At 45.8% G+C, this 26,342-nt stretch overlaps 1 protein-coding gene across 2 annotated transcripts in view; it reads left to right on the top strand.

Annotated features, from left to right (window-relative positions):
* Nucleotides 1-10,139: 10,139 nt before the first annotated feature.
* The window catches only part of Znf704 (zinc finger protein 704), a 236,754-nt gene continuing 220,551 nt past the window's right edge, over nucleotides 10,140-26,342 (top strand). For both annotated transcript variants that reach the window (XM_045142915.1, XR_006635730.1), the window contains exon 1: nucleotides 10,140-10,598. In XM_045142915.1, the coding sequence (XP_044998850.1) occupies nucleotides 10,140-10,598 (459 nt within the window). The remainder of the gene's footprint in view (nucleotides 10,599-26,342) is intronic.

Genomic DNA, 26,342 nt, shown 5'->3' with positions numbered 1-26,342 from the left:
GGGGAATTACAAATGTGAGGGGAGAGAAAAGGGAGGGGGCATGCTATCATTTTATATTTACTAAAAATATATCTCCAAGTCTTTGGGAGGCATAATACAGAACTATGCAGAAAGTACATTGTGCTATTAAAAAGGTTTTCATTTAATTGCTCACAGAAGAACATCTGTCAGGTGAACTGTGTGCTTGAGTCAGCCAGGCCTTCAGTGAAGGTTGTAACAGATGAGCCGTGCTCTTAACCTTCATCTATTTCTCATACAATGGGGTGACAGTCATCTTCTGAAATCATTTTTAAGTTCCCCAGAAGTGTGAAAAGATGAACCTAATTTTTCTTTCATAACCTTTGTAAAGGGCAAATTGTTACTTTTGGTTTAAAAATAGTTTTTAAAAGGAACTACCACTATCAACAAAACCAACCACTTAAGGTTCACAGGGGCACCAAGGAGCTGTCACTCGTGGGTGAAAGTCTTTGATGTTTCTGCCTGGGGTTAGGGTTATAACTCATGATTTGGAGAAACCATTACTGTGTTTTTGCATCTTAAAATTTAAAAATTAGTTGGGCGTGGTGGTGCATGCCTTTAATCCCAGCATTTGGGAGGCAGCATTGGAGGTAGGAGTATCACCGTAAGTTCGAGGGCAACCTGAAACTATGTATTGAATTCCAGGTCAGTCTAGGCTACAGTGAGACCCTACCTTGAAAAACAAAACAAAATTAAAAATTGAACATGTCAACTTGAGCCTTGTTTTCTTAAATTTTTCAGATACACATAAAACACCTTGATTATCTGTAGGGCTCAAACCTCAAAGGTTTAGGCACCACTGAAGATCAGAGAAACCAGAGAAGAGGCAGCCAATTCTTGGTGGTTTGAAAGTGGTGATGAGTGAAACTTGCTCCAAAGCCCACCCTGTCCTTGCTCAGCAGCCAGAGCAGGCCGCACAGAAGAAGGGAACATAGTCTGCCCATCGGAAGGAGACAGACACTGTTCACCCAGCATATCACATCTGCATTCGCTTTTCACACCGTGCTCCACACCATCATTCTTTGTTTAATATAAACAAATGCATACTTGTTTTTTTTTTCTCTCTCTCTCTCTAAAGCTTAGACTGACCTCAAACTCATGATATTTTCATCTCAGCCTGCACAATGCTGGAATTACGGCATGCTTTACTCTGCCTGGCCTTGTATTTCTCTATGGTTAACCCAGCAGCATCTTCTCCTCCCTTGTCTTCTTCTCTTCAGGCTTATTGCACCTATGAAGTCATAGGCTCAGGCATAGCTGTGTACTTCCCTCGCCGGGAACGCTCTGCCCTGCACTGTACACATCAGGGCCGAGAACCAGGCCCGACTCTTAGCAGGATTCACTCTATCTACAGGAATGAAGGATGGAAGCTGCACACGGCCTCAGCACCTCCAGAGCAGTTTGTTTTCTCCTTGTTGAGTGGTGTTGGGGATTGAGCCTTTAAGAAGAGCAGGGCTTCCATCAACTGATGAATGGGTAATGAAGATGTGGTACATATACACAATGGGATTTTACTCAGCAGTGTGGTAAAGAAAAATGAAATAATAAAATTTAGAGGTAAATGGGCGGAGTTGGAAAAAGTCATTCTATGTGAAGTCACACTGGCACAGAAAGGCAAATGCTGAACGTACTCTCTAATCTGTGGTTCCTAAGTGGGATCACTTAAAGATGAGTGCAAGTGGACATAAAACTAGAATGAGAACAGTAGAGAAAATAACAAGGGAGAGAGAAGACAGGAGTCACCTGATAAGTTAGGGGAGGGCAGAATCTTGGGGGTGGAGGGGTCTTGGACAGATGGGGTTAGGGCGGGTGGGAAGGGCATTACACACAAGTTAAGACAACATGGATCAGTCCCATAGAAATCCCAATTCTGACTCCCATTCTGCAAGATACAACCACAAGTAAGGGGGGCGGGGGTGGCAGGCCAGACAGAAGGTGGAAGCTTACCCTTCTCAAAACTACCCACTCTGCCTAGTAATTCCCAGGTCCAGAGTTGGGTTGCCCCCCACAATGAGCTCTTGGCGAGGGAGACTCATGAGGTCCCCAGAACAATGTAGGACATTGCCAAAACACTTGATTTCCTGCCAGAGCTAAAAGGCAAGGCCATATTGCCGAAGACACCACAGGCTATGGTCACAGAACATTAGACTACCCTGCTGGAACTGAAAGGAAAACTAGCCCTGTGAAAGCTGCCAGAGAAAAACAGTCACCAGTAGCATGAATAAGCAGGGGACTCTGCAGACTATGGAATCAACCAGCCAGGCCAGAAGTACATGCTTGTGTAATAGTGGTGCACAGCCTCTGTTCTGGGGTAACCAACTGTTCTCTGATGGTACATGAGGCCCATTCAGTGGGAGAGAACTCACACCTGGTACTAGAAACCAAGTCAGATTCCCATAGTCTCCATGGAGAAGAATAGGCTTGCATACCAAAAAAATCTCTCAAATAAATTTGTACACCCCCTTTCACTTAAGCCGATCTCACTCTTGGTTTGAGAATCTGTTTTATTTTATGGATGACAGAGAAAACAGAGGAGAGTCGAGATCCACTGACAAGACATGAAGATAACCTACTGCCCACCATGATACTTGTCACATCTGCTAGGGCCCTGGAGAATTTGCAGTGGAAGCCACACCATGAACACTGTTCTTGCTGCCAGACTGACAACCAGCTCCAGGGTTGATGGTGGCAGACAAAGTGATCAAGCAAAACCTAACAAAGCAGAAATCCAGAGGCTGCAAAGAACTCAGCACTAAATCAGACTGCCAACAGGCCTGTCATGGCTCAGGAAACACTGTGGAAGAGGGGGTGGAAAGAGTGTAAGAGCCACAGAGTGTGGGGCATGGTGTATGGGGGAGAATACACTGAAGCACACTCTTCCCACTATTCCATTGGGACTGACTGAAGCCTTCATGACCTCACAGTGAACCTCATAACCCCACGGAGGAGGACCCCAGGGAAATGGGCATAGGAGAGACAGAGTATAATCTGTTAATAAATAAATAAATAAAAATTTGACATTAAAAATAGAAGAGTAGGGGCTTTTCAGGAAGATCCCCAAATAAACCAAACTAACAGGAGCGAATGGCAGTGCAGAAACACCAACAAGCCTGGCAATGTGACTCTGCCAAATGATCACGACGTTTGTACAGAAATCAAAGATTCTGAAATAGGTCAAGTGCCAGGTGAAGATTTCAAATCTTCACTAGTAAAAATGTTCAGTGAGGCCAGGCATGGTGGTGCACACCTCTGGACCAATGTGTTCCAAGGTCCCATCACTCAAGATGCAGATGTACGCGTTTGACATAAGCCTGGGACTACAGAGTGAGTTCCAGGTCAGCTTATGGTTGCGGTGAGAACCTACCTCAGAAAAACAAAACAAAAAAAGTTCAACAAGGGGTTGGGGGATGGCTCAGTCCATACAGTGCTTGCCTTGCAAGTACAAGGACTTAAATTTGATACCTGAACCCACATAATAGGGCAGATTGTAGTAGTACTCCTTTGTAATCCCAGCCCTGGAGAGGCAGAGACGGGTGACCCCTTGAGGCTTCCTGGACAGCTAGGCTAGCCTACTTGGCAAGCCCCAGGCTAATCAATGAGAGACCCTGCCAAAAGAAAGAAGAAAGAAAGAAGGAAGTAAAGAAGGTGAGAAAAGGAGGAAGGAAGGAGAAATACAAGGAGAAAATAACACCTGAGGTCCTCTGGCTTCTATAGGTTACACACTCTCATGTGAACACACACACATACTTTAAGAAACATTGGGTGGGCAGTGAATACCATAACTTCACTGATGATGGGCCCCAGGGAAACAGAAGTGGAAGTGATGAGATGAAAATAAAATAAAATAAAATAAAATAAAATAAAATTTAAAAGGGGGGATCACTGGACAATGACTCAGTGGCTAAAGGAATGTGCTTGCAAAACCTGCCAGTCCAGAACTGATTCCTTGGTACTCATGCTCATGTAAAGCCAGATCCACACAATACGAAGGAATCTGGAAGTCTTCTGCAGCATCAAGAGGCCCTGGCATGCTGATATGTACACACATTTTCTGCCTCTCTGCTTGCAATAAATAAAAAATAATTTTTACAAAGACCAATGAGGGCTGGAGAGATGGCTTAGTGGTTAAGGTGCTTGCCTGTGAAACCTAAGGACCCAGGTTTGACTCCCCCAGAACCCACATAAGCCAGACACACAGAGTGATACATGCACAAAAGTCACACATGTGCACAGGTGGTGCACACATCTGGAGTTCAATTGCAATGGCTAGAGACCCTGACATGTCAAGTCTCTGTCTGTCTTGTACTCTCTCTCATTAAAAAAAAAATTATATATATATATATATATATATATATACATATATATAATTTATATATATATATATATAATTTATATATATATATACATACACACACACACATATCAATGAAAGCTGGGCGTGGTGGCACACACCTTTAATCCTAGCACTTGGGAGGCAGAGGTAGGAGGATTACCATGAGTTTGAGGCTACCCTGAGACTACAGAGTGAATTCCAGGTCAGCCTGAGCTACCCTTGAAAAACCAAAAAAAAAAGATCAGTGAGGGGCTTAGCTATTAAGGCACTTGCCTGCAAAGTCAAAGGACCCAGGTTCAATTCCCCAGTACCCACGTAAGCCAGATGCAAAGGTGCATGGATTTTGTTTGCAGTGTCTGTAGGCCCTAGTGTGCCCTCTCTCTCTCTCTCTCTCCCTCTCTCTCTCTCTCTCTCTCCATATATTCCTTTCTCTATCTGTCTCTCTCAAATAAATAAATAAATAAAATATTTTTTAAAAGATCAATGATGTGAAAGAAGGCACAAACAAGCAGATGAATTCAATCCAAACTCTGGAGAGAAAAGTTGTCAATGTTGGCAGGAATGAGGGATGGAATGCCTAGATGAAGATGCGGAGTGGACTGCTCAGGAAGGTCACTCTCTGTGCCCCATAGTATAGAGAGAGGCACACCTGCTCATCACTGGGAGCCTATGTCCCTAGTTTGAGAAGAAAGAGTGCATTATACTTAGGGAATGTGTGTGGACTCAGCCTGCACACTTGGCATCATGAGATAGTTTCTGATGTCTGAGCCCAAGTGCAGTGTGTCATGAGTCCATACCACGAGATGTTTTCTTGATGCCTCATGACTCAGGTCACTAGGCTTTATTTCTCTTTAAGTGCCCCGACCTTCCTTCGTGGTCTTGGTGGCTGCCCCTGCCCTGGTGCTACCACTTTCCCTTCTCATCCAAACCCCATGTCTCAGTCAGAGCCAGGAAAGGTTGATCCTCTTTTGTGAGCAGAGCTTTCACCAAGTGGTGTGTCTGCCAAGGCCAGTTGTCTTTTCTCATAGTGGAGAACAGGTCCCGGGCTCGGGACGGGCTCTGCTAAAATGGATAGAAAGAACAAGCTGATTTCAAGGTGCAGATGGTAAGCTTGCAAGAAAGCATGACAGTCTGTTGTCTTCTAAACCAACGCCATGACTGGGCTGGCTCCCTCACTCCTGCTTTGCCCTTCTGTTCTTGGGAAACTATGCACTTTCTTTCATCAATAGCAACTGAAGACACTGAAAGAATTGTCTATGAGCTGACCATGGCCTCTGGGCAAGAAACAGGTTTTGAAACACATTTTGCTAGGTACTGACATTTCTGAGCTTACTTGAAAGAGGACTATTTTTTGTTATTTTCCGACAATATATTTAGTAGAATGAGCCTTTATGCAGACCTATGAATCCCAAAATGCAACATTTATGAACAAAAAGTCTAACAACAAAACATTATGATCCCAACCAGATTTGGAGACAACAAACTTGCCATTAGTGGCAGGGGAGGTCATGTGGTTGAGAAATTGGGTTTTTGTAAGAGATATCTATGAGATAGATTAGAGGCAAAGTAACCTTCCTTCTGATAGGTAGTTATCTAGAAACTGACCCAGGGAAACCCAGGTGCCACCTTGCCTTCCCTGGTAAGACTAAAACTCATGTCTGATCCTGTCTCATCCAAGAATGGATGTAAGCAACAATTCCTCCTTGCTCCTTTGTCAACTGAACCCACCTGTGAACTGACCTTTCCTCAGTGAACCTCTTAAAAAAATTATTCATTCATTCATCGATTTACTTATTTGGGGGAGAGAAAGAGAAGGAAGTGGGGGGAGGGGGAGGAAGAGAATGGGGACACCAGGGCCTCTAGCCACTGCAAACGAATTCTAGAAGCATGTGCCATCTTGTACATCTGGCTTACAGGAGTCCTGGGAAATTGAACCTGACTCTTTTGGCTTTGCCCACAAGTGCCCTAACGGTTAAGCCATCTCTCCAGCCCTCAGTCAGCCTCTTGAACCCACCAACCAATCAGGTCCCTCTCTTACACACTTGAGTCTAATGAAACTTATTCTTTTTTTAAAAAAAATTTGTTTTAATTGACAACTTCCCTCAATATAGACAACAACTCATGTTAATTCCCTCTGTTCCCCTACTTTCCCCTTTGCAACTCAACTCTCCATCATACGTTTTCCTCTCTCAACCAGTCTCCCTTTGATTTTGATGTCATCATCTTTCCCTTCTATTATTATGATGGTCTTGTGTAGGTAGTGTCAGGCATTGTGAGGTCATGGATATCCAGGCCATTTTCTGTCTGGAGGAGCGTATTGTAAGGAGTCCTACCCTTCCTTTGGCTCTTACATTTTTTCTGCCTCCTCTTCTCCAATGGACCCTGAGCCTTGCAAGTTGTGATAGAGATGTTTCAGTGCTGAGCACTCCTCTGTCACTTCCCAGCACTATGGTGCCTTCTGAGTCATCCCAAGGTCACTGCCATCTGAAAAGAGAAGTTTCTCTAACCACAAGTAAGAGTAGCATTAATATATGGGTATGAACATTAAAAGAAGTGCCTACTGGAAAGTTTGGTGAGTATAGTATATACATATACATTTATCCAGACACCAGCAGCAGAAGTTACACCCCTAGTGCTCATGACTACCCCTGTCATAAGTTTCCAGTATCAGGCATGTATTCCCTCCTATAGAGCAGGCCTCCATTCCAATTAGAGAGCAGTTGGTTTCCCCCACAACAGATGTGCCACTATTGCACCCATTGGCTATTTGGCCTGGCTGGCCAAATTTAAGGCTTACAGTGTCCACTGTTGAGTATCGCCACTGGTGATCTCTCTCTCTCGCATTGAACTGCATGCAGTGTAGTTTTTTTTTTTTTTTTCCAGCTTTTTGTCAGTTGGAGGTTTTCAGTCCAGCTCCATCAGGATTTCTCAGTGACCTTGCAGCCCAAGTATGTGGAATCTTCAGCAATAGGGTCTTGCCATCTATTCCTGGTGGGAAACCAAGCGTAATGAGACTTATTGTAATTGGATGTTTGGTTCATATAAATGGGTCGAAAACACACATGTAAACCTCTGGGTTCTTGGTCCCTCTGATCTTTCTTGCCACCCCCACCCAACCCTTTCCTTTTGCCCCATGTTAGGGGAATCTTGTCAATCTTCCTGGCTGGGAAGAGGGAGGACATTTTGCCCTAGGTGTTTTCTGGCTTGCTTAACATGCGTTCCTGCATGCATCCATCCCCAGAGAGACACTTTTCTCTATGTGAGGGAGATTTTTTTCTGTTACTTTCTCCCTTTCCAGGCTGAGAAGGAAAATTCCTTTCAGTTTGGGCTTTCCTTTCTTCTTGCCTTCCCTCCAAATCTCAACTCTCCCTAAAATAAATCTCACAATTCATAATTTACCATCTCTAACTACCTTTTCAAGTCTTTAGTAACTTGGAGACTGATCGGAAGTTGGGAGTTCACAGGCCTGGATGTCTCCTGCATTTTAAGACTTGAAGCCCGCATCAGTCACTGTTAGGAACTTCGGGGACTGGGGAGATAGCTTAGTGGTTAAAAGCACTTATGGGCCAAGGATCAATTTCCCAGCCACACAAAAGCCAGACAGGCTTTTGTTTGTAACAGCAACACACAGTGACACACACGTTGTGTAAAAATAAAAAAAAGAAATAATAATAATGGAAATACAGATTAACTCATTATCCTGTAAAGTTATTAGATAAATACTACTCTTTTCCTCACTTCACAAATCAGGAGGCTGAAGCAGGAATCTTTACCAATGTGATCCATCAGCCTAACTACGAGCCCATCTGCCCCACACCTTGTTCTCCTTTGCAGTCGTCCGGGGCCAGCTGGTCAGCCCTTATCCCTGACATTTATTCTCAGTTACATCTCTCTAAAATCTTCTTCCCAACCCACCAACCCGGGTTTCCTCAAATCAAGATGAAAGCACTTTTAACGACCCTAACCTTTTCCTTGCAATGCTTACTGAAACCATTTACTAAACTCTCTGGTGGACCCTGCTACTCCACAGACACACCCACCAATTAATATGGCCAAATGTTTGCTCTCTCTAAATTCCAAAGTGGGACATTTACAAATGAAAAAGTTTGGCAAGAAAATATGCAGATCCAAAGGGAGGTTGGAGGGGATGAATCCCCTTGAGTGTGAGGGTGATGCATTCAGCGGGCAAGAGGAATGAGGTTGAGGAACTGGGTTTCTATAATTCAGAAACTTTCTCTTTTGAAGTCACGAGTCACTGGAACAGCTTTGGGAACAGAAAGAAGCGGTGGATTCAAAAGGCATTTCAGACAGAACAATGAGTTGGACTTGTTGGTTACTGCCTCTAGGGAGAGGAGAGTTTAAATGGCACTGCTATTCTGGACGTGAATGATTATAATGAGTGTGTCATTACCTGAAATAGGTTATCAGGAAGGTAATCGGATTCCAGGAGGACAAAATGTTCATTGTACAATCTCTGCTCTCATCCCCTTCGACGAATGGAGTGGAAGACACCATCAGTCATTTAATGAGCCCTCTCATGTGCGTGTTTAAGGGACACAGGGTGTTTAACCCTCCAACGATAATTAGCCGAGCACGCGATGATAATTAGCCGAGCACGCGATGAACAGGTACTTCCGCAGCCCTGGCTCACAAGGTAGAATTTGGGGGCAGGACTTGAATGCAGAGCCTGGTTTAATAATCCCAAGCAAGAGTAAACGACGGCTTTTCTTTGTCACAACTAAAAAGTCCTCAGAAAGTGCCAGTTCATTCATTACATGGCGAACTGGCTGTAGCCTTGATCTTACCTCATATTAATTTAAAAAAATAACAACAACAACAACAAAACACTCTTGAGTCCCCAGTGTGTTTGCTACTCCAAGGCCTCCAAAATGACAGCCGTCTGAGTGGCAGGAGCAGCGGGGTTTTTGGATTTGTGCCCTCAGGTGGAAGGTGGAAGTAAACGTGCAAAGGAAGAGAACGCAGTAGACTAGGCCTACCACGGTGTGCTCAAAGAAACTGTCTGCGGGTGGACAGTGTCACGAAACACTTGCCGCAATTCCAGGGGCTGCTGACTCGGGAACCCACCCCCGGAGCCTCGGGGCAGCACACCTCGCTCCCCTGCCCGTAAGCTCTGGGGAGGGGGACGACCCTTCGAGCCACGGTCAGGGCGTCTCTGAACTCGGACGAACCACCTTCTTTCTAGCAAAGTCTGCGGACTCCCCTCCAGAGGGAGCAGCGGTGGCCCGGGCCGCCCTCCCTCCTTCGCTGCGAGCGCTGCTTGTTCGCCGAGCGTGGGTCTGGGGATCAATCCAGTCCGTGTTTTGTCTGCACGGGGGAGCGGAGGGCTGCGCGCCCGGGCTCGGGAGGAGGGAGGGACGGGGCGGCGGCGGCGGAGAGCCAGCACGCAAACAGCTCGGGGAGGCGGTAGGCCCGGAGAGGCGCGCGCGCCGGCCCGGCCGCCGGCCGCATGGAGCTCGGCGTCGCCCGCGGCTCCCGGGCGGCGGCGGCGGCGGCGGCGGAGGCGGAGACGGCGGAGGCGCGCTCGCTCACACCCACCCCCGCCCGCGGCCGCCGCGCCGCCCCGCGTTAGCCGCCCGCCGCCGGCGTCCCCGCGGGCCGGGCCAGCGAAGGCGGCGCCCGCGCGCGTCTGCAGCCAGCAGCTGCGGCGAGCGGCCCAGAAGGCGGGCTCCGGGCAAGCCCGCGAGCCACCGCCGCCACCCGGGCCCTCGGTGCCGCAGCGAGGAGAGAGCGGCGGCCGGCGCGCCGCGGCCCGCAGCCCCGCGCAGGCATGCAGGCGCGGCGCCTGGCCAAGCGCCCCAGCCTGGGCAGCCGCCGCGGGGGCGCCGCGCCCGCTCCCGCCCACGAAGCCGCCGCGCTGGGGCTCCCGCCCCCTGCCCCGGGCCCGCCCGCCGCGCCGGGGAGCTGGAGGCCGCCGCTGCCGCCTCGCGGGGGGACCGGGGTCCCTCGGGCCGCGGGCCACGCTGCAGCCTCGTCGCCGGTGCTGCTGCTGCTGGGCGAGGAGGACGAGGACGAGGAGAGCGCGGGCCGGCGGCGGAGGGCGCGCGGGCGGCCGGCCGGGAAGCCCCGAGGGGGCGCGGAGGAGGAGGAGGACGACGAGGACGAGGACGAGGAGGCGGTCGTCGAGGTAGTGGACGGCGACGACGACGACGAGGATGGCGAGGAGCGGTTCGTGCCCCTCGGACCCGGCCGTGCGCTCCCGAAGGGCCCGGCCCGGGGCGCGGTGAAGGTGCGCGCGGGATGCGGCGGCGCGCCGGCCCGGGGAGAGGGAGCCCCGCCACCCGCCGGGCCCGCACTCCCGTGGCGGGGCTCCGGGAAGGGGCCGGGAGCCGGCCGGGAGGGGTGTGTCAGGCGGCCGCGGGCAGCGCGCGGGACTGCGGATTTGCCGCGCTTCGGGGCCCTGCGCCGCTCCCGCCGGCCTCTGGCTCCTCGAGGGCCCCGGTGGGCTTGTGAGCCCGGGTGGGTGCGGGAAAGGGACGCTTCTCCCAGCGGGCTGGGCAACTTGGACACCGGGCGAGACTGGCGCCGGGTTGCACCTGGTGGGGACTGGCCGGCGGGAACCGGGAGTGAGACGTTTCCACCCCTTGCCCTGAGGACGCGGGATTGCTTCCCGATCTTTCTTTTGGGTGGTGGTGTTGGGGGTGGGGGGACTGGTATTCAAAGCTTAGGGAAACTAGCAGGCAGCTTTTGTGGTTCATCCTGCAACCCTGTCCTTCCCCCAGAGCAATTGTTGATCGGTGACCATCACGGCCACTTGTGTGAGAGCACTGTGAGCCCGGTGCAGCAAATACCAAGTCCCTGGTTTCCGCGTGTGCTTTGCCCGCAGCTTTGGCCCTGCCCCTCGCCTTCCTGCCTTTAAAAAGAACACCTTTTGGCCGTTTGCTCCCTCCAACTCCCATTGCAAATAAGAAAAACTGGAGAGAGAGAGAGAGAGAGAGAGAGAGAGAGAGAGAGAGAGAGAGAGAGAGAGAGTGTGTGTGTGTGTGTGTGTGTTTTGGAGGGGGCATTTAAAATGGTTGTGTTTGAGGTGGGAATTGTAGCTGAATCCCCTGTGTGCTAAAGCACCAAACGATCTTGCGTTTGTGTATCTTCAGGAGATAAGGGGTTTATTATTATACAACTGACTGGCTGGGCTTCCAGGCTCGCTATTGGACAAAGCAAACCGCGTTGAGGTTCATGCACCGTGCATGTTGCTAAGAAGTTTTGAGGGCAGCAAGTGGCTAGCGATGGTGAGCGATTTTTCTCCAGTGGCTTGTAAAATCAGCTGAATAACTGTTCCTGGGAGTTTTCAGAAGAAAATGCATAAACAAGTGAGCATAATAGAGACTATTAAAAAAAAACTGGTCCTCTCCCACCCCACCCCAAATACTGGAAGCTTGAAGCTACATTTTTTTTCCCTGCAAAGTTGAACAGCAGCAGCTAGCATAGCCCCAGGGTACATGTGAGCACAGACTCTTTCCTGGACCACCCTGGAAGTACTCTAGCTCTGCAAGCGAGAAGTTTTCAGCAAATAGTCATTTGGGATGATTGTTTTTGACAGCTGCTTGTTGGAATCTCCATACCGTGACCACACTCATTATCATGGCCTGCATTGTGTGGCTACAGGATATAGCTGGGTTTGAATTAAGTCACATGGCATCAGTGACACTGAATATCACAGAGGAGTGACTCCTTAGCAGTTAAAAAAAATTTTTTTTTGTCTATTTTTTATTTATTTGAGAGCGACCGACACAGAGAGAAAGATAGAAGGAGAGAGAGAGAATGGGCGTGCCAGGGCTTCCAGCCACTGCAAACGAACTTCAGATGCGTGCGCCCCCTTGTGCATCTGGCTAACGTGGGACCTGGGGAAACGAGCCTCGAACCGAGGTCCTTAGGCTTCACAGGCAAGCGCTTAACCACTAAGCCATCTTCTCCAGCCCTCCTTAGCAGTTTTATGCAGATGTACCGAGAATGTGTCTTGTGGTTTGAACAGTGATTGTACAAATTGTGAAGGAAAAATTGATAATAGCTTATGCCCTGTGATCAAAGCAACCCCAAGGTAGGAAAAGAATACAGCAGTATAAAAACAACTAAGGTGTGATACCTCACATCGTCAGAAAAGATTTTTCACATCTCCAAACAAATTTAAATTATTTAAAATTTATAACACATTGCTTTGCTCACAACTTCTCAAAAAGTTATATGTGGAAAGTGCTATGGTGTAATTTATCTTCTCTCTTCATTGCTTTAGAGATCTACCGCATGTGAGGAGATTTTTAAATTGGAATATAGCCAGTTTACATCATGTATATTTCTGTGCTTATTTATTTGAAGAACATTTATTGATCACCTGCTTTGTGCTAGGTGCTATTCTGGAACACAACAGAAAATGCCTTCAAGTGTTTGCTCCAGTGAGTGCCATCCTGTGCATAAGCAACTGCATAGCCACCATCAAAGGCATTAGCAAGCACATTAGCAAGCAAGCACGTACTTGAGGTGGTGATACAGTTGTTTATCACTCAGCCAAATCTCAGTCCATAAACCCACCTAAGCAGAGCCAGTGGCCACACCTGAGGTCCTTAGCCCACACAGGGAGGACTTTATTCAGTGGCCACTTAAGGGCAGGACCTAGGAGCCACACGCTCAGATCTGTCCGCCCCTTGTCCCCTGCAACAGGTGAAGGAAGTGAGGTTGCATGTTTTCTTAGCATGTAGAGGGTCAGTGGATTTTCAGTGAGAAAATATTTATGACATTTTTTTAGGAAGATACCCCCAAGAATTCTGCCTCCCCCTCCTGGCTTTGCCAGATTTAGCCTGTTCTGAAAGGCTGTCATGATACTGGTGGATGAGAAATTTATTATAGAGATAATATTGTGATGAGAGGACCATGAAACTGGAGGGCAGCCAGTTAGCTGTCAGGCTGGCTCTGCTGGGTCCACCTTTTTTTCACAGAAATTCACCTTAGTGTAAAGGAAGCATTCCTGGTGCTTGGGCAGGACTTGGAAAGGGAAAGTTGGGAGAACAGTGGTCTGAGAGGAAAAGAGAATGCTCCCAAGGGGAGATCTCGCTTAGGAGAGAACATTTGATCTGTGAGCTGAGAGGGACACTTTGTGTGGGAACATGATCTTTCCAAGACCAGGGAATAGTAGTTGCCAGTTGGGGTAGGAAGGAGAAGATGGCTGTGGCTGGAACTTGGTAGGAAGGAGATAGATCTCAGAGGCGGGCCTGGCCAGCAACAGAAAACTCAGAACTTTTCAATGTAGATTGAAGTCTAAAAATTTCAGCAGGAAAGCATGCTGTTTGTACTTTTTCAAAGGGACATACTGTGGCCAGCAGTGGGAGTGGAGAGACCGGTGAAAGGACATAGTTACAGCAGTCCTCAGACAGGTGAGGGGCCCAACTCAGAATCCACTGTGAAGATCAACTTGCCAGAACGTTTGATGGGTGGAAGAGGGGAGTAATGGAATTGTGGATTACAGAATGAGGTCCTGGCGTAAAGGATGGTAAAACATGCCATTTGCTGAGATCAGTGCGAGCACAACTCAAGACCTCTGTTTAGAACATACTAAGTGTGAGATGATGCTTACACTTAGCTACATAGACTGATAGTTCAAGGTTGTGGATTCTCATCCTAGAGAGAGGCTAGAGAGGGAATCAGAGCCGTCAGCATGTAGATGTCACTTAAAGCTTAGATACTACAGAGGGCATAGACAGCAGCGAACTTGGGCCAAGTTCTGGCTCACAGGGTTGTTTAAGATGGATCTAGGAGAGGCCAGAGAAGATGTTTGACAAGATAGAAAATGTCAAGTGCAGGAAGTTAAGAGAAGAAATAGTTCTAAAAAGTAGAGAATAAGGAACAGGACTTGATCATAATGAGAGTTTTTGTTTGTTTGTTTGTTTTCCAAGGTAGGGTCTCACTTTAGCCCAGGCTGACCTGGAGGAACTCACTCTGTGGCCCAGGCTGGTCATGAGCTTCCCGAGATCCTCCTACCTCAGCTCCCCAGTGCTGGAATTAAAGGCATATGTCACTATGTCCAATTAATATTGGGATGTTGAATAAGAAAAGGGACACTGACTTGTTCATTTGGGTCCTATAAGAAGGGACTCAATTTTTTTTAAATTTTATTTAACAGAGAGAAGAGGGGGAGAGAGAGAGAAGAGAAGAGATGGATGGGCATTCCAGGCCCTCCGTCCACTGCAAATAAACTCCAGATGCATGTGCCACTTTGTACATCTGGCTCTACATGCATAATGGGGAGGTGAACCCAGGCCAGCAGGCTTTGCAAGCAAGAACCTTTAAGCTGGAGCCATTTCTTCAGCCCTTGATGTTTTTGTTGACAGAAATGTGTTGTGAGTAGAATGGGCTGAGCGGTAAAGGCAAGGCAAGGATGTAGAGGCACGTATGAAGTATGAAAATCTTTGCAAGTTTTGTTGGAAAGTAGAGAAAAGGAGGATTCAGATAGAGGGCCTGTGGTCTACTTTTATGCTTTGGTTTGGTTTTTCAGATGGAATATAGCATATTCTAGAATGGTGATGAACCCATGATGATTACCTATTTCTGTTGCTATAGAACAAATTAAGCATTTTGCTTTAAGAGATTGCCACATTTTCTATGGGTTAGACACTAGCACACGTTTTTTTTAATGAGTTACGTATCTATTCATAAATCTGGTCTGTTGCTATATTTCACAAGGTTGCAGTCAAGGGTTAAATGGGTTGAGATCTCATCTAGAGACTTGGAGGTAGAATTTGCTTTCTTGTGGGTAGTATCTATTCATTCCCTTGCATCTGTAGCACTGAAGGTCCCAGCATCTTCTTTCATTTATATATGCAGGCTGTTCTCACTCCTGAAGCCTCTCTCTCCCACTCTACCCCCAGCCTCTGTGTTGGCAAGGCAGGGGCTTCCACAAGGCAGCACAATTCCAGGAGTGAACTCCATTGCCTTTGCTGTTATTTCTTGATTTGAACAAGTCACAGGTTACAGTGACACTGAGGAATGGGGCTGTAGAAGCATCTGGGCCCTGGAGGTGAGGATCATTGGTATCATGTTAGGGAGGAATCAAAGGTCCAGTAATTGTCAGAGGAAAGTCCTTGGAAATTCATAGGGGAGGACCTGGGAACCCAAGTGGAAGGGGACAGCCCTTTGAAAACTTCTTCTAGTGAAGTGGAGAAGGTAGAGAAAACCAGTCCCAATGACGGTCTGTCATCTACACTGGATGATGGTCAGGTAATAGAGTCCATGCTTAATGGCTTCTCTTCTCCCCATGTGCCTGAAGGGAAGGAGCTGAATATGAAGGTGATTTGAAGGTCATGAAATGATGCCTCGGTGATAGGAAAGCCAATGTGCTGGGAATGGATTTGCCAGATCACTTAGAGGGCCCATCTGGGGTTTGTGGGTCTGCATTTATAGAGCAAGAAGTGTGTCTGGGCATGTGTTTTCCCCAATCTGATGTGGTTGTCTCATTCATTGAATGGTAATGGTAGAAGTAATTCTAGCCAACACCCACCAAGTGCTTCACATGGCAAGTGCAATTCAAGGTTGCAGTCTCGTTTTAAACTCTCAGACACACATGGCTGTCTGGGACACATCGACCAGGCATTACTGTTACCAGCTTAGTTTATTTTTTATTTTTTATTTATTTATTTGAGAGTGACAGACACAGAGAGAAAGACAGATAGAGGGAGAGAGAGAGAATGAGTGCACCAGGGCCTCCAGCCGCTGCAAACGAACTCCAGACGCGTGCGCCCCCGTGTGCATCTGGCTAACATGGGACCTGGGGAACCGAGCCTCGAACCGAGCAAGCGCTTAACCGTTAAGCCATCTCTCCAGCCCACCAGCTTAGTTTTATAGAAGGGACAAAAGACTTTAAGATGCACCACTGTTTAGTTGCAGAGCAGGGTTTGGAGCCCTGATAGTCACCTGCAGAGCTGCATCAGAAGCTTGGAGATGCCTTGCCCTGTGCAGAAAACAACCGAGCCAATGGGGGGTGTGTGTGGGGGGGTGTTCACCAGGTGGCTGGGGAATACAAAGTAGAAGAGAGACTGAGAGAGGGTGTTGTGAAGGCTGTGGCTAGGATGATAGACTGTGGGATCTGGAATAGTGAGGACAGAAGATGAAAGAGTCACAGGTCAGTAGAATGGAGAAACAGAAGGCCATGCTAGTTAGGAAAAGGATATTAAAGGAGTATTTGATTCAGGAACTGTCCTAAGTACTTACTTCATGGATCTTCTGAGAATTGAGAATATGAGAATAAGGTTGACCCTGGTTCTCAAGCTGAGGATATTGACATGGCAAGAAATGTCCCACTCCAAGAAAGATGACCACACGGGGACACAGACTTAGAGCCATAGCTTGGGCTTTTAAACTCGGATCTGGAACCTCCCTACATTTCTTGGGATCAACATGTTTTTATTGCCCATGACTGAGGAGATGGCGAAATTGATTTTATTAGGTTATTTGAGACCTACTGCTTTGTTTGTTTGTGGACACTGATGTAGGCATTAAATGAAAGAAGATAAACTTTGTGTTACACAGTCTTCAGTTTCTGGCCAATGAAGCTTATGTACTTATCTACCATGGTAAGATTCCTGCACAATACTCCTTTCTTCCCATATAACCCCAGCTCCTGTAGCACAGTAAACAGTATCTTCAACCAGCGTTTAACAGAAAGTACAAGGACACTGTCAAACCAAAGAAGGATTTAATAACTGGCTGCTATTCAGTGAAGACAAAACAGTAGGGGGCTTAGATAACAAGACCCAGGGACTTTGCTTTTCAATGCTGAGTAACAGTTTACCAAGCTGAACCTAGCAATCTTGAGAGATTGGTAATTTGCTGATACAATAAATTTAAGGAAAAACCTTGACATGAATGACTGCCAGAAGTTCTGTCAAGCTTCCCTGAATTGAAAAACTGGACAGGAAAGGCTTCTGTGTGAGGCAGTGCATATCATAGTTGTCTCTCAGTGCTCAATAAATATTCATTGAGTGGAGTCTACAGCTCATATGCCAGGTCTTTAGGGATGGTTAACACAACTATTAGCTTATCTCTTGACTCTTAGATGACTTGAAGGAGTCTTCGGCAGGGACTATGCAGCAAACAGTACATTCCAATTTGCTAATAACTGTGTGTATTGCAAATGGTCTGGTGCCAAAGGTGTGTGTTTATGACACAGAGTTGTCATTCACTGACTTGCCTCCAGCCAGAGGTGGAAAGGAAGCAGAAAGTAACTACTAATCAAATGCCCTCACTTGCCAGCCAAGGTCACCGAGCTAGCTCTACTTCCAAGGATCCAACATTCCTGTACTCCTGCCACATGACCAAAAGTTTGAAGTCCCCTTTTCTCCTTGTCATGAATAAGATCCATGTTAGATTGGCCCAGACAACTTTCTAGACTATTATGATTTTGAAATGGGGTGTTAGGTGATTCAGGAAAGTCTTTGAACCTCAAACCCTAGGTTCACATTTGCATTTAATCAAAGAATTGGGCAAACTAAACTGAGAAGGATAATTATTATATTTATTGAGGGTAGTACAAAACCAAGGGAAGGAAAATGAATATACCCACATGCTTTGAAAGCCAACATGGTAGGCTGGTAAAACCATAAAAAGAGAGAGAGGAAAGGAAAAAAATTACCAAGTGCTTCTGCCATGTGGAGCTCTTGCCTTGTCTCAGCCCAGCTGGGTCACAGTGATGGGAGTGGCCAGGTAGCCCAGAGAACTTGCCCTCCCCTCATAAATGTATTTATAATCTTGTGGTGGGCCCTGCCTTCTGGCTCAGGTGAGCCAGAAAGACAGCCGATTGGTCTGAGTTAGGGGCTGTCTGAGGAAGAGGTGCTGAACTTGACCAACCACAATGTTAGGATTAGATTTAAATCCTACAAAAAATCTCCTCCCTGGAGGAGCCCAGGTTGTTTGTGGAAAAATAGATCTCCTTTAGGCCAGAGGAAAGGAGTCAGATCATCCTTTGCTCTCTAGCAAAGTGGAGACTGCAAGGGGAGGCCCAAAGACGTTCCTGCTTCTTACTTTCAGGGTCCCAGTTACCCTACCTGCCTAACAAAGCTACCTGACTTCCTCTCAATTTGGGGTGTAATTTTGACATATAACTTGAAACAATGTTAGCCAAACAATCTATATAAAGAAAATTATATGGTCTGGCCAGATAGCCAAAGAGTGCGTTTAAAGCACTCAATTTGGTCAATAACCTTAGTTGTTCCTTCTTCCTGGATGAGATGGAATAGAATATAACTCTGGAATATGTGAGAGTAGAATTAGAGTGGCTAAAGTCTTACCTTCGTTGGAGATACTGCTTTGCAAAGGCCCACGTAAGAAAGGAAATATGGAAGAGACCGGCTAGACCACAGAGTTTTGAAGGAGAGTTTAGTTTTGGGGAAAGAACTTTGCAGAAGCATAAGGCAGGATGCTTTTCTGTTGCAGGACATCCGTGAAGGGGCTGTAGGTGCCTTGAAATAGAAAGTACCAGGCGTGCTTGCCCTGGGAAGACTGGCTTATTGAGACCCACCCTTGCTTTCCTTATGTCCCTGTCATAACAGAAGGTAGGGTGAAAGTCATATCTCCCTGGTCCACACTATATGACTAGTCAAAATAAATGAGTGACAAAAGTGTACCAGCATCTAAAATTCCATCTGGATTTTCAAGAAGACTGTGCACCCTGAAATATTATTTGATAAAACCTACATTTGGAACAGTTACCTGCTAATGTGACCATCATTATGGTCTTATTAAGATGCCACAGAAATAGGCTTGAATCAAAGCAGGTGATTCTGCTGCCCCCGCCCACAAACCACCCATGCACCTCACCGTTACCTCTGTAGATCAGGAGGTGATGCCACAAAGCTCTTGTTGCAAATCCTGACCTCCCTCGCTGCTAGCTCTGGCACCTTATCAAGTAATTTAATGACTGTGCTGATTGCTATTGAATATGACCCAGAGAACTCCCAAAATCCCATCTAGGTTGCAGCTTGTTTTCTTGGTTTTGGAAAGGACTATTTGTAACATTTTAAAGAGCCCAAGTTCTGCTCCTGTCTGTGTCACACTCCCAAGGCATTTCAGCCAGTGGCCTCCTAAAGGGACTTCATTCATTTGAACTCTGTGGTCTTCTTCATAATAGGTGGTGAGCTATAATCTTCCCTTTCAGCTTAGGAAGTCTGAGTCATTTGTCTACTGAGCAGAGAGGGCAGAGACACTATCTCTTGTGTTCATCAGACTGCTTGGATGTACAGCGCCGGTATCGGAGAAGGTCTGGCTCTTCTCCAAGAGGGTGAGAAAGGCTTCCCACACACACAGAGGCAGTGTTGCTGAGCCTGCTGTGGAAATGAAGTGAAGCGAGCTTGCACACTGAGACTCTGGGGGTGGGCATGTCCTTGCCGCCTGCCTCTGCGCTGGCATCTTAGCCTTGGACTTTGGCAAAGGAGTCATTCTTGGTTCTTGGAAGAAGGGGACCGTTAGCCTCAACTTCACCTCTAAATTCCTGTCTCTCTCTACCTTTACTGTGAGGGATCTAAGCAGAAGGGGAGAAAGGCCATGAATTATATTTAGCAAACCTAGTTAAAAACATAGATTTTTTTAAAAGGGAATCATGTATTTTTTAAAAAAATCTTATTTTTATTTATTTATTCACACACACACACACACACACACACACACAGAGCGAGAGAGAGAAAGAGAGAATATGAGACTGAGAATGAGATTGAGAATGAGTGGGTGCACCAGAGCCTCTAGCTACTGCAAATGAACTCCAGAGGCATGAGCATCTGGCTTATTTGGGTACTGGGGAATTGAACCTGGGTCCTTATGCTTTGCAGGCAAGTGCCTTAACTGCTAAGCCCTCTCTCCAGCCCACATGGAATTCTTTTTTAGAGTGTATTATAAGGATCACTGTGCCTATAGAAGAGTTACTAACTGTGTGTGCAAATGTCCATCTTCAATGGGGGACACAGATTGAGTCATTGACATATGTACTGAGTGCAATGCCCCCACCTCACCACCTTTCCTTTGGGGTACACTTTGGGAAGTACAGATTAATATTCCTTTTCACAGTGTGAAAGCCAGGGGACTTACAGATGAGAGAAAGAACTAAAACTGTACTCCCGAGGGAGTACATTGCCTCTGTGCATGGTGGCACATACCTTTAGTTTTACCAGCTCAGGAGCTGAGGAGCTAGAGACTAGCCGAGGCACATAATGAGGTCCCATATCAAAACAAACAAGAAATGCCAAACAAATTTTATAAGCACAAAGAAGGAATAAATTATTTGTTACTCATATAAATAGCCAATCCAATATTGAGTTTCTAAAAGGAATAATATTTCTTGTGATAAATTTTCACTTCTGTAGCTGTGAACTCCACTTGTGCATGTGTAAGATTTTTCTTGACTAACTGGGCTCCATAATGGGTCTAGGGCGCAAGACAGGAAGGTATGAAAAGTATGATTGTAACAGAATTAAAAATTGCCAAGGCAGCAGTCTTTACACCCAGGAAAGTGTAATTATTTACATGTTTTCACAGCCTAAAAGAAAGATGAGGACTGGAGAGATAGCTCAGTGGTTAAGGTGTTTGCCTGCAAAGTCTAATGACCCAGGTTTGATTCCCCAGTACCCAAAGTGGTGCCTGCATCTGGAATTTGTTTGGAGAGGCTAGAGGCTCTCTGGCTTGCCCATTCATTCTCTCACTCCTCACAAATAAATTAATAATTTTTTTTTTTTTTTTTTGCTTTTCGAGGCAGGGTCTCACTTTAGTCTAGGCCGACCTGGAATTCACCATGTAGTCTTATGGTGGCCTTGAACTCACGGTGATACTCCTACCTCTACCTCTTGAGTGCTGGGATTGAAGATGTGTGCCACCATGCCTGGCTTAAAATATTTTTAAAAGAGAGAAAATTGGTTGATATTACTAAGATAGTCTAACTGAAACAAATATTGATGTTTATTAGGATCCTGGGATTGTCACAGTTTCTGTCACACCCTTGAATCAGCAGGGTTTAGTGCTCTAAATGCTGAGCGCCCCGCGTGAGGCTGTGTGGGAAGCTGCTCAGCAGCAGCCCTGTGATCCAACGTGTGACGCACTGTGGTCAGTAGACGGTCCTCCCCACTAGTCACCCTTGACTTTCCTGATAAACACAGGAGGCAGGTATCACTTTTCTCATTTTATGGATATGGAAAATAAACTCCAGAAAGAAATGGCAGTTTCTGTGGAAAGAAATGAGGTAATTTTATGTCACATGACACAGATATTTGTCAAACATTTCAGAAAACATTTGGGTCTAACAGATTTAAAAAATAATTGGAATTGGTACCTAAGCAACAATGGAAATTTAAGGAAAGAGGAGACTTTGTTTTGGAGTGAATTATAAGTTAAAACAATGAGTTGCTGTGTTCAGAGGTGGTCACAGATGCTTTCTTGTAGCTTGTCCTTGATTTGCAAGTCAGCTACAAGTTGCTCACTAAAGATGGAGCTACAGTGATTGCTGTCACTGTGTTAGGATCCAAAGTTGGACTAACACCAAGTTCTTAAAGTGCATATTTGGATCATGTTTTCAATTAGTAGGTTCATGTCCTACCAACTCAAAACTAAGGAATATTAGAAAAATAATGGAAACTTTATAGTAGCAGTCTCAGAAGTGATAAAAAAATATGTGATTTGTGTCTATGTGAATGAGTAATAGTCTTGTTTCGTCATATGTTAATTGTTTTAAAACAAAGACTTCCTTGGGTGGGAAGGAGGTAGGTCAGTGAGGGAGGAGCTACGTGAAAATGTGAGGTGACCTGAAGTAGAGCTTACGCAGAGAGCTGGGTCCTTGGTTTGCATATATTGTGTGCTTGAGTGTGGTCGGTGTCTACAAGGTTCTGAAAATGTGTGCTTAGCCATATGTTGGGTGATAGCATTCTTTTCTCAGTTGTTTTATCTTAGTCTGAAAGATATATTTAATTAGCTTTTTTTTCTTTATAATCCTTCTATCGATTTTGGTCATTTGAACTTTTCTAGATTCTGTTTGTTTTTTGAAACAAGCTCTCACTGTAGCCCAGGCTGCCCTAGAACTCACTCTGGAGCTCCAGGCTGCCCTCAGCTCCTACCTCAGCCTACAAAAAAACTGGGATTAAAGGTGTGTGAGCTACCACACACAGCTATACATTTGAAATTTTTTTTTTTTTTACAATGTAGCTTACAGATTATTTGGGAAAAGTAATATGACTTTAGAAACAGTAAAAGAAATGATGTTGATGTCATTTTCATTGTACACTGTGCCCATCTTTGTGAGTTAACACTGTGATGAATTATAAAAAACAATTAAAACAAACATTAACTAGTCAGTGATGCTAAGATACACAATTTAGTGTTCTTTTTGTTTGTTTTTCAAGGCAGGGTTTTTGTGCTAGCCCAGGTTGACCTGGAATTCACTGTGTAGTTTCAGGGGAACTCATGGTGATCCTCCTACCTCTGCCTCTGCTGGGATTAAAGGTGTGCGCCACCATGCTAGCTAATTTAATGTTCTTTATCACACTTACAGAGCTGGGCATCCATTGCCACCATCTAACACTGAAACATTTTGTCACCCCACAAAGAAACTGGCATTCATCTTCAGTAACCACCCCATCTATATTTGCAGCTCCCACAATAGTGATTGATTCTGTATTACAGTGTCAATGAGTCTGTACTCATTGTAGTTTCTCAGGGAGGAAAGATAATGTGTCACAAAGCACGAGGGGCTGTGAGGGAAAAGAACAACTCAGGATAACAAAACAAAATGTCTAGTAAATATACCCAATGATGGGCTCACCACAGCCCAAATGGGTTCAGTGGTCTGAAGCCCAGGAGTAAGGAGGAAGAAATCAGAGAAAGGTCACGGGCCAGTGCCTGCCTTCCTCCTTGACTTCCTTGTAAAGACTGAGCTTTGAGTTCCAGCAGTAACTGTAAAGTTGACTTATAGTCAGACTACATACATGCCATTAGGCAATTGTTTTTAGACATTGTCTCACTTTGTAGCCCAGACTGGCCTCAAACTCTCTATCGTGCAGGCCTTCAAAGTGTTGGACTACTGGTGAATGCCATCATTCCAGCCTTTTAGATAATCTAGTGGCCACATGAGCATCAGTTTCTTGTTAGGTGAATTAGATAGATAGTACTTCCCTTTCTTAGTTTCCTACTGCAAGTTTCTGTGTGGAAGTCCCTATCCCTGCTCTCTGCCAGGCGAATAAGACAGAAGATCTTGTTCAGAATGAGAGCATGGGGGAGGAGCTGCGTGGAAGGAGTAGTGGAGGCTCTAGATTGTGAGGACCACTGGCGCTTGTACTTCAGATCCTCTGCTGCGCACAGTTTCCTGCCAAAAATGCTTGGTTATTTTCCTTTTGCTAGAAAAGAGATTTGTGAATAATAAATGTTGAAAACAATATGATAGTAAGTAATGCATTGTAGTTACACAGGCAAGACCACCTAGTAGTTACCAATAGTAGCTTGCGAAGTTTTGCAGAGCTCAGTGAAATCTAGAAACTATGGGAAGACTGGACCGAGGATCAGACAGTACTGGTGACCCAGGGTGTTTTATTGCATTTGCCCTATTTCAGTACTTAGACACGATCAAGGTAGGTGTGCACTGATCAAACACACTATCAGACGTACAGCAACAACAACAAAACCCAACAAATGGTTCCTCCCCCAACCACCCGTGTAGGGGCTCTCAGGGCCTGAAGACGCTGTGCTGTCATTTAAAGCTGCCTGGAAGCCACACACATGCTTTCAGTATCGAAACTCAAGGTTTTCCTTGAAAGCACACCATGGGATCAGCATAGAAGTTTTATTCCTTAAATCTTTACACAATCAAGAATATACATGTATGCATGCCTACATGTCTATGTATGCACACTTGTGTGTGCACACATGTGCGTGTGCACACACACACCTATATGCTAGTCTTATTATGACTTAATAAAAGATGACTGTTATGTATAAAAGTGAACCAATGTCCCAGAATCGAAGCCTTGAGTCAAGAATCCTTAACAAATATGTTAAGTGTATATATACATATGTTAGTGTATGTTAAGTGTGTTAGTGTATGTATACATATATCTATAAGTCTCCCTCACTTTCCTCGATGTCTCTATGACCAACTGTCAACTCTCATAGCTTCTCTTTTCCACTTTCTTGTTCAAGCTCATTTAAAAAAATTGCATTATTTAGCCGGGCGTGGTGGCGCACGCCTTTAATCCCAGCGCTCGGGAGGCAGAGGTAGGAGGATTGCCATGAGTTCAAGGTCACCCTGAGATGACAGAGTTAATTCCAGGTCAGCCTGGACCAGAGTGAGACCCTACCTCGAAAAACAACAACAACAAAAAAAATTGCATTATTTATTTATTTGCAAGGAGAGAGAGAGAAAGAGAGAGGGAGGGGGAAAGAAAGAGAAGGGAGAGAGGGAGGGACGGAGAGGAAAAGAGAGAAGGGAGGGAGAGAGAGAGAGGGCATGCCAGGGCCTCTAGCCACCACTTTGTGCATCTGGCTTATGTGGGTACTGGGGAATCAAACCTGGGTTGTTAGGCTCTGGAAGCAAGTGCCTTAACCACTGAACCATTTCTCCAGCCCTCAAATTCATTTTTTAGAATTTTATTTTAAAAATTTATTTATTTGTTTGAGAGAGAGAGGGTCAATTTGAAGGGATGCACTAGGGCCTCTAGCTGCTGCAAATGAACTCCAGATGCATGTGCTTCCTTGTCCATCTGGCTTATGTGGGTCCTGGGGAATTGAACCTAGGTCCTTTAGCTTTGTAGGCAAGCACCTTAATCACTGAGCCATTTCTCCAGCCCTCAAACTCATTTTTAATCATCCTGCAAAAGAGATGAAGCCCAAGTTGTTCCCTGTGGGGAAAGTATTGGTGTTGTGCAGACTTGGGTTAATGGGGCTCAGTCCCTGAGGTTGCTTATGTAGCTCAGACCATAATGTAGACATTGTGTAGACTATAATGTTGTGCTGGGCAGATGGCTCAGTAGTTAAAGATACTTGCCTGAAGGCCCAGTCTCTGTTCCCCAGTACCCATGTAAAGCTAGATAAACAAAGTTGCGCATGCATCTGAAGTTCACTTACAGTGGCAGGAGGCCCTGGCATGCCTGTTCGTTCTCTCTTTCTTTCTCTTTCTGATAAATAAGAAATGAATATTAAGTAGAAGAGAAAAATGTACAATCAACACAATAAGAAAATAAAATTTTAACTGTATACAACAGGCTGCTGTGGTGACGTACACCTTTTATCCCAGCATTCAGGAGGCAGAAGTAGGAGGATCCCTGAGAGTTCGAGGTCACCCTGCCACCCTGAGACTACATAGTGAATTCCAGGTCAGCCTGGGTTAGACCAAGACCCTACCTGGAAAACCAAACAAACAAATGAAAACCAAAAGCAACAAAACAAAACACATACAACAAACTTCATTCATAAACAGCTGGTGCTGTGGACATGCTGGGAGAAGCACCGTCCAGTTAGAGCTGTCCAGGAGAGCAATCAGTCAAATCACAGTGGCCAGTATGGCTTGGGAGAGGACTCCAGCATCCTTCTTCCCATGGTCATCACCCATTATTAAGGATAGTTCTTGGGACACTGAACCGATAATGAGTCAGAGATGGAGATGAAACGGGAAAATCCCTGGCCTGCACCTATTGTGTCCCCTTTTGCACAGTCTCCAGAGTCTGCCAATTTGTCCTCAGTGTCTATCTTTTCATGTTAGCACAGGAAATACAACCCTCTCCAAAAGCAAAACAACCCAGAGTTCTGGCATGTGCCTTTGAAAAGGGTGTGGCAGGAGGATTGCTTGAGCCCAAGAGTTTGTGAGCAGTCTGGGTAACATAACATAACATAACCTTCTTTAGAAACAATAACAGCTCTCCATACAGGCTGCTTTCTTTCCCTAGAACCTTAAACCTGTGACCAGAGACAAAAGTGTCTCATAATGTTAATAGAGTCTGTTTAGCAAGAAAACATTAAAGATCCTATATCT

The sequence above is a fragment of the Jaculus jaculus genome, chromosome 2 (genome assembly GCF_020740685.1).
Source record: "Jaculus jaculus isolate mJacJac1 chromosome 2, mJacJac1.mat.Y.cur, whole genome shotgun sequence".
Taxonomy (NCBI): domain Eukaryota; kingdom Metazoa; phylum Chordata; class Mammalia; order Rodentia; family Dipodidae; genus Jaculus; species Jaculus jaculus.
Note: the sequence above shows the minus strand (reverse complement) of the source record. Positions and strands in the feature narration are given on the sequence as shown.